The sequence below is a fragment of the Anabrus simplex genome, chromosome 1 (genome assembly GCF_040414725.1).
Source record: "Anabrus simplex isolate iqAnaSimp1 chromosome 1, ASM4041472v1, whole genome shotgun sequence".
Lineage (NCBI taxonomy): Eukaryota > Metazoa > Arthropoda > Insecta > Orthoptera > Tettigoniidae > Anabrus > Anabrus simplex.
This window is the reverse complement of record NC_090265.1, coordinates 740,002,198-740,018,366: the sequence shown is the minus strand read 5'-3', so window position 1 is coordinate 740,018,366 and position 16,169 is coordinate 740,002,198. Positions and strand designations below refer to the sequence as shown.

Genomic DNA, 16,169 nt, shown 5'->3' with positions numbered 1-16,169 from the left:
TACAATACTTCTACAGTTCAACACTAACAATTTTATGTCATCCCTACTTGATTTCCAGTTCCCTGTTCCCTTATCACCGCTCCCTAGGCCATCCCGTTTCCCTGAATGTACCTCCCTATTACCCTTCCAAACAAATTTCCTAACTTATATGTACCACTGCGGTTTAAATGAAGGCCATCTGAAGATGCCTTGAATGAAAGACGAAACATGTCTCACATTTCATAAGGTAACAAGGATCAAATCCTAATTGTATAAGAGTATAATGTATTGAATAGGTGGTTAAATAATAAATTACTGTAGCATTCTACACGTATCGTTGGTCTTTGCGACAGATTTTTATACAGCAGAAAACATATATTTTTACACCTGCATAGGCTAGTTGTATGGGTTTCTTCATAATTTGGAATTCCTTTCTCTCGTACTAGCATCTACCCGCGGCTTCGCCCGCGTTTATTGATTCAACCGTTAGATGTTATTAAACCATTTATTTGAAGCAAACTACAAACCATTATATTTATTTAACATACATAGTTTTTACAGACATTTACGCCTACATTATTTTATATTTAATTATATTGCTACTTTCAATACTTAAGATACCAGGTTGCTGAATGGTACAAATAATAGGTATTAAAACCATACAAAAGATCATATTATATAAAATAAACTTTTCTTTCTTACAGGTCCTCCGAGTAAACTATATTAAGTGTCCTTCCATCTGGAGCTAAAATGAACAAGCCACGCACAGCTGACAGATTCATTTCTTGGTAACAACCATGCATGATCGGCGAAATGCTGTGCCCACGTATGTTCAAAAGTTCAGATCCCTGCGTGTCGTAGATTTGGCTGGGCATCACACCCATTCACACACAAAAACGCTTCCGGACATCACGGACTGAATACGACTCCTCATGTCGGGGCCCGAAAATGGCTTCCTATACCATCGACTTAAAATTGGACCTTGACTAATATATACCTTGTTTGCTTGTTTGTTTGTTGATGATGATTGTTTAGAGGGGCCTAACAGCTAGGCCATCAGTCCTTAAAGGTACGAGGCGAACGAAATGAAAATTAAAACTTCAAAATGTATCCACCGACTAGAAACTGAAACGAAGGATGGTGAAAAAATGATCGCGAAAGAAAAACAATCAGTGGATCCAATTTACAATGCCTTAATTACTGAGACGATACTTATTATCTAAAGGGGTCCAAAATGCAGGTCACCGGCCCCTCATGATGGTAATAATCACTGGTAAAGCAGAACCATGGTGTTCCTCCTATAGTGGCACTAATCACAGGTAACGTAGACTCATGGTGTTTCCCACATGGTGGTACTAATCACAGGTAACGTAGACTCATGGTGTTTCCCGCATGGTGGTACTAATCACAGGTAACGTAGGCTCATGGTGTTTCTCGCGCGGTGGTACTAATCACAGGTAACGTAGGCTCATGGTGTTTCCCGCATGGTGGTACTAATCACAGGTAGCGTAGGCTCATGGTGTTTCCCGCAAGGTGGTGCTAATCACAGGTAACGTAGACTCATGGTGTTTCCCGCATGGTGGTACTAATCACAGGTAACGTAGACTCATGGTGTTTCCCGCATGGTGGTACTAATCACAGGTAACGTAGGCTCATGGTGTTTCCCGCATGGTGGTACTAATCACAGGTAACATAGGCTCATGGTGTTTCCCGCACGGTGGTACTAATCACAGGTAACATAGGCTCATGCTGTTTCTCGCGTGGTGGTACTAATCAGAGGTAACGTAGGCTCATGGTGTTTCTCGCGTGGTGGTACTAATCACAGGTAACGTAGGCCCATGGTGTTTCTCGCGCGGTGGTACTAATCACAGGTAATGTAGGCTCATGGTGTTTCTCGCGCGGTGGTACTAATCACAGGTAGTGGTATGTCACACACAATGACGCCACTCGCAGGTAACACAAACCCACGGTGTTTCGCACGTAAGGGTACTACCCACAAGCAACGCAGACCCATCGTGTTCCTCACTTAGTGGAACTGATCACTGGTCACATATGGTGGTTCTAATCATAGGCACGACATATCACACATTATGGTAACACCCACAAGCAACACAAATCCATGGTGTTGCTCACATAGTGGTACAAATCATAAGCAATGTAGATTCACGGCGTATCACACATCATGGTAACACCAACAGGCAACACAAACCCATAGTGTTCCTCATATAATGGCAACCATTATGTGCGCAACTCGACGGGCCAGGCAACGCACACACATCGTTTTCATCACATAGCGGTACATATCACGGGCGCCAGCCAAACCTGTGGTTTTTCTCACACAATTGTGCCAATCACAGGCAGCGTAGACCTATGGTGTTTCTCATCAAGTGGTACTACTCATAGGTAAAGCAGACCCATTCGGAACACAGTGGAGCCGACCGGCGGAATGCACAAGCATTTATCACAAGCAACGCCCAGGCCCTTAGTGTTCCGCACATAATGGTACTGTCCCTATGCACCGTAGACCCTTGTTTTCCTCGCAAGTTGGTACTAGTCGCAAGTAACGACGACCCATGGTGTTTCGCACGTAATAGTACTAATCACAAGTAATATCATGGTTCTAATGCCATCATCCCCAGGTCGCCCCTTTTAGTCGCCTCTTACGACAGGCAGCGGATACCGTGGGTGTAGTCTTCGTCTGCGCCCCCCACCCAGAGGGAGTGTTTGGTTGGTTAGTTGGATAGAAAGTTCGGGGTTCACGCTTTGATTTCGAACAGAGCGATCCTCGTAGATATTAGGGATGGGTTGAGGAAGTTTAGTGGGGGTGAATATGTTTGTTTGATAATGTTTGCTTGGACGGGGAACATTGCGGGGGGAACTGGGTCGGGACGGGCATGTGAGATAATTAGTTCAGGTTTTTCTGAGGGTGGCTTAGCGTCCATGCCATGCCATGCCATCTGAACATCATGCCTGGATCCATCCATCCATCCATCCATGCAATGCCATGCCATGCCATCCTACTCGATCATCCATCCATCCATCCATCCATCCATCCATCATCATCCATCCATCCATCCATCCATCCCATCCATCCATCATTCCATCCATCCATCCATCCATCCATCCATCCATCCATGCCATGCCTGCCATCCATCCATCCATCCATCCATCCATCCATCCATCCATGCCATCCATCCATCGCATCCTTCCATCCATCCATCCATCCATCACATCCGATCGCATGCATGCCATGCATCCATCCATCCATCCATGCCATCCATCGCATGCCATCCATCCATGCCATCCAATCCTATCCAGCCATGCCATGACGAATCGAATGCCATCGCATCGCATCCAGCCATTGCCATGCCATGCCATCCAGCCATGCCAAGCCATGCCATGCCATGCCATGCCATCGCAAGCCATCCATGCCATCGATGCCATCCACATCCATCCATCCATCCATCCATCCATCCATCCATCCATCCATCCATCCATCCATCCATCCATCCATCCATCCATCCATCCATCCATCCATCCATCCATCCATCCATCCATCCATCCATCCATCCATCCATCCATCCATCCATCATCCATCCATCCATCCATCCATCCATCCATCCATCCATCCATCCATCCATCCATCCATCCATCCATCCATCCATCCATCCATCCATCCATCCATCCATCCATCCATCCATCCATCCATCCATCCATCCATCCATCCATCCATCCATCCATCCATCCATCCATCCATCCATCCATCCATCCATCCATCCATCCATCCATCCATCCATCCATCCATCCATCCATCCATCCATCCATCCATCCATCCATCCATCCATCCATCCATCCATCCATCCATCCATCCATCCATCCATCCATCCATCCATCCATCCATCCATCCATCCATCCATCCATCCATCCATCCATCCATCCATCCATCCATCCATCCATCCATCCATCCATCCATCCATCCATCCATCCATCCATCCATCCATCCATCCATCCATCCATCCATCCATCCATCCATCCATCCATCCATCCATCCATCCATCCATCCATCCATCCATCCATCCATCCATCCATCCATCCATCCATCCATCCATCCATCCATCCATCCATCCATCCATCCATCCATCCATCCATCCATCCATCCATCCATCCATCCATCCATCCATCCATCCATCCATCCATCCATCCATCCATCCATCCATCCATCCATCCATCCATCCATCCATCCATCCATCCATCCATCCATCCATCCATCCATCCATCCATCCATCCATCCATCCATCCATCCATCCATCCATCCATCCATCCATCCATCCATCCATCCATCCATCCATCCATCCATCCATCCATCCATCCATCCATCCATCCATCCATCCATCCATCCATCCATCCATCCATCCATCCATCCATCCATCCATCCATCCATCCATCCATCCATCCATCCATCCATCCATCCATCCATCCATCCATCCATCCATCCATCCATCCATCCATCCATCCATCCATCCATCCATCCATCCATCCATCCATCCATCCATCCATCCATCCATCCATCCATCCATCCATCCATCCATCCATCCATCCATCCATCCATCCATCCATCCATCCATCCATCCATCCATCCATCCATCCATCCATCCATCCATCCATCCATCCATCCATCCATCCATCCATCCATCCATCCATCCATCCATCCATCCATCCATCCATCCATCCATCCATCCATCCATCCATCCATCCATCCATCCATCCATCCATCCATCCATCCATCCATCCATCCATCCATCCATCCATCCATCCATCCATCCATCCATCCATCCATCCATCCATCCATCCATCCATCCATCCATCCATCCATCCATCCATCCATCCATCCATCCATCCATCCATCCATCCATCCATCCATCCATCCATCCATCCATCCATCCATCCATCCATCCATCCATCCATCCATCCATCCATCCATCCATCCATCCATCCATCCATCCATCCATCCATCCATCCATCCATCCATCCATCCATCCATCCATCCATCCATCCATCCATCCATCCATCCATCCATCCATCCATCCATCCATCCATCCATCCATCCATCCATCCATCCATCCATCCATCCATCCATCCATCCATCCATCCATCCATCCATCCATCCATCCATCCATCCATCCATCCATCCATCCATCCATCCATCCATCCATCCATCCATCCATCCATCCATCCATCCATCCATCCATCCATCCATCCATCCATCCATCCATCCATCCATCCATCCATCCATCCATCCATCCATCCATCCATCCATCCATCCATCCATCCATCCATCCATCCATCCATCCATCCATCCATCCATCCATCCATCCATCCATCCATCCATCCATCCATCCATCCATCCATCCATCCATCCATCCATCCATCCATCCATCCATCCATCCATCCATCCATCCATCCATCCATCCATCCATCCATCCATCCATCCATCCATCCATCCATCCATCCATCCATCCATCCATCCATCCATCCATCCATCCATCCATCCATCCATCCATCCATCCATCCATCCATCCATCCATCCATCCATCCATCCATCCATCCATCCATCCATCCATCCATCCATCCATCCATCCATCCATCCATCCATCCATCCATCCATCCATCCATCCATCCATCCATCCATCCATCCATCCATCCATCCATCCATCCATCCATCCATCCATCCATCCATCCATCCATCCATCCATCCATCCATCCATCCATCCATCCATCCATCCATCCATCCATCCATCCATCCATCCATCCATCCATCCATCCATCCATCCATCCATCCATCCATCCATCCATCCATCCATCCATCCATCCATCCATCCATCCATCCATCCATCCATCCATCCATCCATCCATCCATCCATCCATCCATCCATCCATCCATCCATCCATCCATCCATCCATCCATCCATCCATCCATCCATCCATCCATCCATCCATCCATCCATCCATCCATCCATCCATCCATCCATCCATCCATCCATCCATCCATCCATCCATCCATCCATCCATCCATCCATCCATCCATCCATCCATCCATCCATCCATCCATCCATCCATCCATCCATCCATCCATCCATCCATCCATCCATCCATCCATCCATCCATCCATCCATCCATCCATCCATCCATCCATCCATCCATCCATCCATCCATCCATCCATCCATCCATCCATCCATCCATCCATCCATCCATCCATCCATCCATCCATCCATCCATCCATCCATCCATCCATCCATCCATCCATCCATCCATCCATCCATCCATCCATCCATCCATCCATCCATCCATCCATCCATCCATCCATCCATCCATCCATCCATCCATCCATCCATCCATCCATCCATCCATCCATCCATCCATCCATCCATCCATCCATCCATCCATCCATCCATCCATCCATCCATCCATCCATCCATCCATCCATCCATCCATCCATCCATCCATCCATCCATCCATCCATCCATCCATCCATCCATCCATCCATCCATCCATCCATCCATCCATCCATCCATCCATCCATCCATCCATCCATCCATCCATCCATCCATCCATCCGTCCATCCGTCCATCCGTCCGTCCGTCCGTCCGTCCATCCACGTTATCAATTTCAAATCTCTACGTGCTGTAAATTTGGCTGGGCATCGGGCACACATACACTTCCTTTTGAAGAAGCGTGTAATATGCCGAAGACATTTCCTATAATGCCTATTTATTCCTCTACCTGCAAAACATGCAGTCCAGTTTAAACGTTTTCGGGCAAATTATGACGAATAAAAGGTATTTGTTAGTGCCTATAAAGGCTTATTTTGACCGTGATCACCTATTTCGTAATGAATACTGAAGTGTCTAAAACGTTTTTGATATTTTTTGGAAAATGTTGTATATATATATATATATATATATATATATATATATTGTGCTTCGATGCATATCGTTGATCGGCAGAGTGTATATAACTCGGTCACATCGTGTGAGGTTAAGAGAAATCTGCTCACCGGAACAAGGCATACATTTGCACACACAAAAAAAAAAACCGTAAAAATAGTTGCCTAGAGAGCATGGTGTTTCATTGTATCTTCACAGAACTGAACCTTCTTATCTTAGCTCAGTTTGATTTTGGCCGAGGGTTTAAGGCCAGATGACCTTCGTGACGCCACGTGACTTTTCAGGTGGAAATTGGCACCCAATACCGACCGGAATTCGAACCACAGCCATCCGGATGGAAAGCCCATACCCAAATATATTAAAAACACCCGTTTAACATTGTTCAGGAGATAATTTAAATGAACCCTCTACTGCATGAATTATTTTTCGTTTCGTTTCGTGACTAAAATTTCACGCTTTAAAATTCAAGGTGTCTTAGATTTACCAACAACTGTTAACATTCGTATGGAATATACCGGGTGGTTTTTGGGGGACAGGTAACCGAATAACATGTAAATCAATCATCCGTAAAACGTCAGTACCTGCTCCTTTACGGCCTTAGTACGAAGGTGGCTCAGAAAATAATGCACCACAATTTTTTTCTCAGCCCCAACAATGGCACGAATGCAAAATTTTAGATTATTCTTTGAAGTTTTCACCGCACAAAGTTTCAGATAGCATACTTGCAGTAATGGTTCAACATGGCCGTCTGTAAGTGATGTACGTTAGAAGAAGCGTGCCGTCATTACATTTCTCACTGCGGAGCAAGAAACGGTTGGAAACATTCATAAACGTTTATGTGCAGTTTACGGAGCATCAGCAGTCGACAGAACGGTTAGTCGCTGGGCACAGAGGGTGAGGCAGAGCTCCAAGATTTGCAGCGGTCGGGGAAGCCACCCACAGCTCTCACACCTGACAAGATGCAGTGTGCTCATTCGCGCGGTCCGACGCAGAACGACTCGGCAGTTGGCGCGGGAGCTGTCAATCAGCACAGGAAGTGTAGGTGTAATCATCGGTGCTCTTGATTACGCAAAAAAGTGTTCACGATAGGTTCCGTGCCGTTACGGAAGAACGCAAAACTCTCAGAAAAAAAGAAAAAAAAAGAAAACATTTCTTCTGCGTTGCTGCAACATTTTGAAGCTGAGGGGGAAGCCTTCTTGTCCCAGATTGTGACAGGTGATGAAACCTGGGTTCACCATTTTGAGTGATCACTGTGTTTTGGAACTGTAATGGTATCATACTCATTGATGTGATGCCGAGAGGCACCACCATTAATTCTGAGGCAATGTGAACACATTAACCAAACTCAAGCAACGCTTCCAGCGAGTTGCACGCTATAACAAGCTAGGTGATTGTTTGCTTCAACATGATAACACTCGGCCCCACACAAGTTTGGGGACGTCGGAACACATTACGAAACAGGGTTGGACAGTGTTACCCAATCCACCCTATAGCCCTGACCATGCTCCCTCAGACTTTCACTTGTTTGGGCCACTGAAGAATGTCATTTGTGTGAGGATGACGACGAGGTGATTCGCACAGTGAAGAAAAGGCTTCGTGAATAGAATAAGGACTGGTACCGTCAGGGCATACACGGCCTTGTGTCTCAATGGAGGAAGGCCATAGAATGACAAGGAGATAACGTGGAGCAAAAAAGGGAGTGAAGAAGAAACATAATTCTTTCTTGTATAAAAGTTTCATTGTGTTCAATAAACAATTGTTGAAGAAAAAATGGAATTTATTAGTTTCTGAGCTACCCTCATACAACTATGCCATTTATATAATGTGGTAGAAATCACGAGCGGCAGTGTTATATATCAACTATAATGAATGTGTGAAACGATCACAGCTGCGAGTAACATTATCTTACATTTGGACAGGAAGTGTCTATAAGGACTACAACGTGCTAGCTATGCACCACGGCTCGCGGTAGCTAAGGGGGATAAATCACGCATCACTGCTATTGTGTCAGCCAAGCTGTCTGATAGTAGGTTCGATTCACAGGCTGGTAAACTTTTTTTTCTCGATTAACGCCATTTACAGTGACTGTAATATGGGCACATGTCGTCCTGTTCCAAAGAGTGAATTTTTATCTGGTCCTGAAAACGACCGTTTTTATTTGGACTACGACATGATTGACATGATGGTCTGTAGTTAGGAAGTAGGGTAGCCTGCATATTCAGTGTAACAAGTGTTCGAAATACTGACCGCCTTGGTTTATGCAGATTTCAGCACGACATTTTAAAAACATTCCTACATGTTGAAGATCTTCATATTCCTGTGCATACACTACCTGCTTTAAGTGACCCTACAGGAGTAAGTTAAGTGGCGTCAGATCAGGTGATCTGGCGGGCCAGTGAACGGGTCCGCCCCTTCCTAACTATTTATTTGGATATGAAGCATGAAGATGGCTCCGGACGACTACTGATCCGTGAGGTGGAGCCCCGTCCTGTTTAAACCAAATTCGTAATCGCTCGCGCAGTGACACTTTCTCCAGCAACTGTGGTAGCTCATTTTGAAGAAAATGAAAATACCGTGCTCCCGTTATAAGTCCGTCGAAGAAATATGGTCCGATGAGATAGCCACCCAAGATCCCACACCAGACATTTACTCTCCACTGCCCTTGAAATGTACCCTGTCTTACCCAATGGGGAGTCTCCGCGCTCCAATAGTGCATATTGTGCCTATTCACGACGCCATTGTTGTGAAATCGTGATTCGTCTGAAAACAGGAATCCTGACAAAAAGGCTGCATTATTGATCAACCTACGTAATGCCCATTGACAAAATGTTACTCTAGCATCGAAATCACATCCGTAGAGCTGCTGGTGTAACTACAGATTGTATGGGTGAAATTTATTGTTATGCAGTATACGCATGATCGATGATCGGCTGATGCTAGTCTGTTGTGCAAGTGTCCGAGTACTAATATGAGGGTTATTATGGGCAACGTCCAAAACAGCCTCTTCATTTAGTCCAGACGTTATAGGAGCATCTCTAACGGATGTTACCCTTCCAAGCGTCTCAGCTGACCGCAATCTTCGTTCAAGGTTTCGGAACGTATTGATAGTCGGTAGTCTCCTCTCAGTAAAACGCTCGCGATAGAGACGTTGCGACTGGACTGCGTTCTGCTTTGTTTCCCCATAAATGAACAACATATCAACGTACTCGTCACTGGAATACATCGTGAGTGAATGAATACGTGCTGTGATGTGACCTGACAAGTGTGCATAAACATTGTGTGTCCGTTAAAATGGGGCACGATCTGTCGGACAAAAATAAAAAGAACATGCGTAAGTTTAGAATCGAACCACTGCATTACCGGTATTCAGTTGCCTTGTGTCACTGGCCCTTAATCGACTCAGCCACAAAATACAACATACAAGCTCGCTACAGGATTATTACTTAAGATTGGCCGTTCGATATCGAAAGTTAATATCCGTGTCAAAGTCTTCAATAATTCTTTACAGTGTTCATTTAACGTTTTACCAATGTACTCTTCATAGGAATACATCGTGAGGAAATGAATAAGTGCTGTGATGTGACATTGTACGTGTGGATTACTATTTGTAAACGTTGGATTATGGAGGTTGTGGATTCGAATCCTATGCTGGCCGTCCTTAAAATAGTTTCCTCAGTTTCCCATTTTCACCACCAGGCAAATGGCGGGACGATAGCTTAGTAAAAGACCAAGGTCCATTTCCTTCCCCCACCCATTATTATGGGAAAGACGCCAAATCAGAGCGCATCCCTTAAAATCAATAGGAAAATAATATTGATTATTATTGTATCCCCGCTAAAATTGAGCACCTCTGTCGTTCAAAAACTCCTTATGCTGGATTCGAACCACTACGCTGCCGATACTCACATAGCTTGTTCTCCAGCCCTTAACCGATTCGGCAATGAAGTCAACATACATGATACTGGCTAGAGGTTTTACGTTTGGCCGTTCCACCTCGAAAGTTAATATCCGTGTCAAAGTCTTCAATGATGTTTTACAGTGTTCATTTAACTTTTTTGCATTACAGAACACGTGGCACACCTATAATTTCGATCGTATTACAGGTACCTGTTTTATTTCAAGGCACAAAACGTTTGCAGAATGGTCCTTAGTATTTGGCGCGGAACTGTGCATAGTAGTTTTACCTTTGCTAGGTCCATGGATCAAATTACAGTGATTACACACAGGTTGCGGAGGGACTTATCGACCAAAACGAGAAATGTTAAGTTATTTGGTGTTCATAAAACTAAATCATAAGGATCCGAAAAAAATAGATGGGAGGGGGGGGGGGTGAACCACCCGGTATATACGATTTTTCGCGATTACTACGCTAAGCTCTTCACATTCAAAGACCGATCATGGGCGTATTGTAAGGCGCAAGTATACTTGCACGACCGTAGGTACTCCTGAAGCCTGTGATATCTGGATGGGGAGAGCCGACGGAAAATAAACGGTGGTTGGTACGCATGGATGTCGACGGGGTGGTTATAGGCCGGTTTTGTCGAATGGATAAACGGCAGAAGTTAATATAAGTCTGACAGTGTCTATTTTAATCTTCTAATGCTTTTTAACAAGATTTTTAATGCTTAAAATGACTTAAGCTTAATTTATAAGAAACGTTTCCGGAAAGTTTAAAGAGCAGGGTTCTTCATTATTCATTTGTCATGGCAACTGCCTTCTTTTAGCAACTTCCACTTGCTTTGCTGTTGTGAAAAAAAATTTGAGGTTTTCAATAATTATTGTGCTTGTACATGAATTTCAAAGAAGGTTAGTGTCACCAAAACGCTCTTGTAAGTATTAACTACTGGCATTTTATCAAAAGGGTCCACTAAGACGAACGTAGTTGAGTGCACAATTTGTGATAATTACATCGCAGTGGTTCGGATGTGAAAGAACATCTTCAGTCAAACAATCATTAAGTGCCCCAAAGTACAGTAAAACATTAGAACGTTCAGACTGTGGTGAAGAGATGCATGTCATACCACACTGCAACACGCCATTGCACTTTTCGTTCGAACGACTGTAGCAATAAACTTGTTTAACATTTTCGGCTGGCAGTATGGTTAGATTGTGTTATATGAGATTGCAATATAATTTTGACGATAACTCTTCCCAAAATCATCAAAGGCCCGCCCTATACGCTAGTTTCTCCCAAAATATTATCTCTATTTTTCAAGGTTGTATTTTGGGAGTTCAGATAATTTTATTTCACGGTTCGCAATCTTTCTAGGAGCAAGTCTTGCGGGAGGGGTGTCCTGGATTTTGATTTTGTGAATTTGGCTACGTTTTTTAAGAAGAAACTAGCTAATGAAGCTGCTAAACATGCAGGAAAATGGTACAAAGAAAACATGAACAATACCACTTAGTGAGGATAAAACTACATAAAACGTGGTAAACTAACGTGTTTCAGTTTAACAAGCATTAGAAGCAGAATAATGAGAAAATGTGGCTGCTCGGCCGCCACTCATTACCTCAGAGATGCGCAGAGTGGCAAGGCTGTCCGAGGAGACATCGCGAGGCATCTCAGAGTACCTCATCTTGGCCATGTGGGGCTCACCCTACAGCATGCTGCAACACACAAGATCCTCATTTAATTATTTAAACCATAGTTTGCTAAAATGAACTTTTATCATAGTGCAAAAAATAGAGGTAGCAAATCATCATAAAATATTCCATACAATGTGTCTGAAGTTTATTTTGTTTGATACTAACCCCGCGTGCATCTCGTCATCATGTTATTAATTTTATAAGTGCAAAATAAAATCTGTTATTGTGGGCTATGCTCATATGTGGTCACGCAGAATTTTTCGCAAAACATATTTGTGTTTTCCAAATTAAAAAATTACGTCTACTAGTGTTTTTGTAAATTTAATTATCCTTGTGGTGACACATAGTACGTGTGCTATATACTCGAGAATTGTTACACACAGGCAGCGTAAATGTTCCTGTGGCGTTATTTAATCACAGTCCAATACACGGAAGTCTTCCTCGGGAGATCATCTAGGCCTTTCCCGACTAGGGTGTCAATTAAGATCTCTAGTATTGCTTTTTATTGTCTGGTGTGCCATCGTTTACTTTCCTATATAAAGTCACCATACAACCCCCTCATTTGACTTCACTCAGGTATTAGATGGCATTACATATACATCCCTTCGACTGAATGTTACATGGTTTTGTTTTGCGAACATCACTGAAAATTACTTTTTTAAAGTACATTTTAAAAATAAGATATATTTTTGCTTTAACCTAATAAAATTTGTAAACATATGGCCATATAATTAAATAATAATAATAATAATAATAATAATAATAATAATAATAATAATAATAATAATAATAATAATAACTGTCCCGTGCATTTAAATGAAGCGCCTTGAAGAATATCTAACACACAAAGATTGCAACAACTATTTCAAGAAGCTGGGACTTTTCTCGATAGATGTCTCTATTAAAATACTGATGCCATGCGCTCTGGTGTAAAGTGGAACTCCAAAAAATGAAAGAAAGTTTGTATTTATAGGTTTTCTAAACTAAATTGATATTTTCTTTGTTTTGATACATCGAAGGTTGCAACACTTCTAACTTATCCCGCAAGCTTTGGATTCTGGCCAATCAGACATTTTGTGTATTTATTTTTCAGCCAATTATGTTTATCTTGTACCTATTTTATCTACCAATAAAATGAAATGGTGTGTCTGGTTTTAGTCCAGAGCCTTCTCGAACCTTCCTCTCGAGTATAAAACTTGACGCGTTTTCAAATTAACTTGTCTTATTGATCGTCGTGTTACTCTGTGTGTGTGTGTGTGTGTGTGTGTGTGTGTGTGTGTGTGTGTTAAGAGAGAAGGAGGCGGCCTCATCCATCGGCAAGCAGAACATCAGCTAAGGTAATGGCAACCATTTTTCTAACTCAGTAGTTGTATCTGCAAGCTAATTCGAGGGGAAGATTTCCAATCTTTAATAATGTAACTGTAAAATTCCGAAAATGTAAATTTTTATTTCTTCTCATGTAAAGGTTCAACTAGTCTATAGCATTAACAAAAATCTGGGAACAGAGAGTGCTTTACCCTCTCGAATTCCCCTTCAATTTAATGTGGAGGTGACTACGATTTTGTAACTGTTTTCACTATTGTAAATTGTAACGTATATTGTACATCTAGTCATCTCAGATTTTTTTGCTAGTTGTTTTACGTCGCACCGACGCAGATAGGTTTTATGGCGACGATGGGACAGGGAAGGGCTAGGAGTGGGAAGGAAGCGGCCGTGGCCTTAATTAAGGTACAGCCCCAGCATTTGCCTGGTGTGGAAATGGGAAACAACGGAAAAACATTTTCGGGGCTCAGATGTTTGGGATTAGCCTCGGTATCGTCGGGCCACAAGCCCAGGTATGGTTTTAATCTTAGATTTCAAGAAGCGCAAGTTTCCGCCTTCATACATTTTTTAAATGTTTTTGGGCCAGTAACTTTAACCTGTACTTTTTCACGAAGGTCCGGTAGAATGGGTAATCGATACCCCTGTATTATTTCTTAAAATACAACTGATACAGTCTTGTTAAATGTAGGCTGTGTCTAGATGGGCCAGAAAGGGTAAATTTTTTTGAGCAAAGACGTTCTAATTACAAATATGAAAGATTAATGTTACCTAGATTAGGGTTTTGGAGCGCAGTCTCTTTGATAGAATTATGTAATGGTAATGTAAAAGGTATTTGTGTAAATATTGAATGATGCCTTCGGAAGGCCGTATCTTGTAACCTCTGGAGCAAAAGGTGCTCGTGAAAATTGTGTGATTCAAATTGGGAGCTTGAACCTCAAGTTTTTAACTAACCTTACTGGGTTTTTCTGTTTTTTCCTACTTTGTACCAAAGTAGCTCTGTACCTGAAACTTTCTTATTTCGCCTAGCGAATAGTTTTGTTAAAATTTAATATCTGAAAAGAAATATAACCTTTATTTTTAAAGTTTTAAATTAATCTTTGACTGTCGTGGACAGACCCATTAGAGCCAGCACTCTCACCTCTCTGTTCCACGCAAGTACGGTAACAAGTGGTAGCAGAGCGTGGTTGAATGGGTCTAGATAAAGCCACTTTTGACGGCTAAACATAGAAATCTACATCGAACTCTAAACATTTTCTCGGTTGCTGGAAATTTTCAAAATTGTTACATTTTTCTGTCAACATGTCTGGTCCTCGTTAAGTCTTGCTCCCGGGTACTTGCGCAAGGAGGAATTGATTTACGAGCTTCTAAATAGGAAGGTCCAATCTGGAAGCACGGCTGTGGCAGATATTGCTAAACTTAAAGAGTCGTTAGAACTTCCTATTTGTATCCCAGTATTTGGGAAAAAGTCATTGATGAGGCTGTATCCACTATCACTGATAATACCAGCGAGCTAGCGTCTGTAGTTAGTTTTTTGAAGTGAGTGACCCTTTTCCAACCAACTTACGAGAGTTCAAGCTAGACTGTTTCATTTTTTATAATAGATCTAGGGACCTATTTTCTCTAAAACTAAAGGATGATCATGCTAAGGAGGCTAGTAACTTGGTCGAACATCTGTCGGATATGTCTAATAGGGTTAGTCAACTCTTGTTGGGGCCGCTAGTGCTAAAAGCGACCATGTTCCTGTGGTGAATGTATCTACGGAAGAGAATTCTAGTAAATCTATTGAAAGTAGGAAATTTGTGGCAACTCAACAAACATCTGCCCCATCGGAATAAGTGTCTGACCATCTCAGACAACTTCCACCCTTCTTTTTCTGTAATGCAGTGTTTGAAGCTCCTCAACCTCAAATGCCGTCCCCTATTATGTCGCCACGTTTCGGCAGTTTTCCCCACACATTAGCTATATTGCTTAAAGGCATATTCAAATTTTCCATTAACTCCACTAACGAAGTGATTACTTTCCTAAGGTTCTTAGTAGAATTTCAAGACCATGCGCTAGTTTTTACTCTGTCTCAATCTCAAATCCTTCAAATAATTTACCCCTATTCAACAGGTGTCCAATCTGAGAAGATTGTAAAAGCAATAGCTGACAGATCTTCCATAGAATACTTTCACGCCGACCTCCTGGCAAACTTTTTCCCGGCTAGAGCTATGTCATCGTTAATTCAGAAGTACTATTTTAGAGTATAGCGGTTGGACGGAAACCTCGCCGACTTTATTTAAGATATAACGTTTTATACCAGGGTTTTCGCTCTTCATTTTCCAGAAGATCAGATT

General features: G+C 43.2%; 1 protein-coding gene across 3 annotated transcripts in view; it reads right to left on the bottom strand.

Moving 5' to 3' along the window:
* RalGPS (Ral GEF with PH domain and SH3 binding motif) overlaps nt 1-16,169 on the bottom strand; it is a 605,207-nt gene that overhangs the window by 121,276 nt on the left and 467,762 nt on the right. For 2 of the 3 annotated variants that reach the window (XM_067146666.2, XM_067146665.2), the window contains exon 3: nt 12,435-12,531. The exons of the other annotated variant lie outside the window; for it this stretch is intronic. In XM_067146666.2, the coding sequence (XP_067002767.1) occupies nt 12,435-12,509 (75 nt within the window). In that variant the 5' untranslated portion in view covers nt 12,510-12,531. The remainder of the gene's footprint in view (nt 1-12,434; nt 12,532-16,169) is intronic. 3 annotated transcript variants of the gene reach the window in all.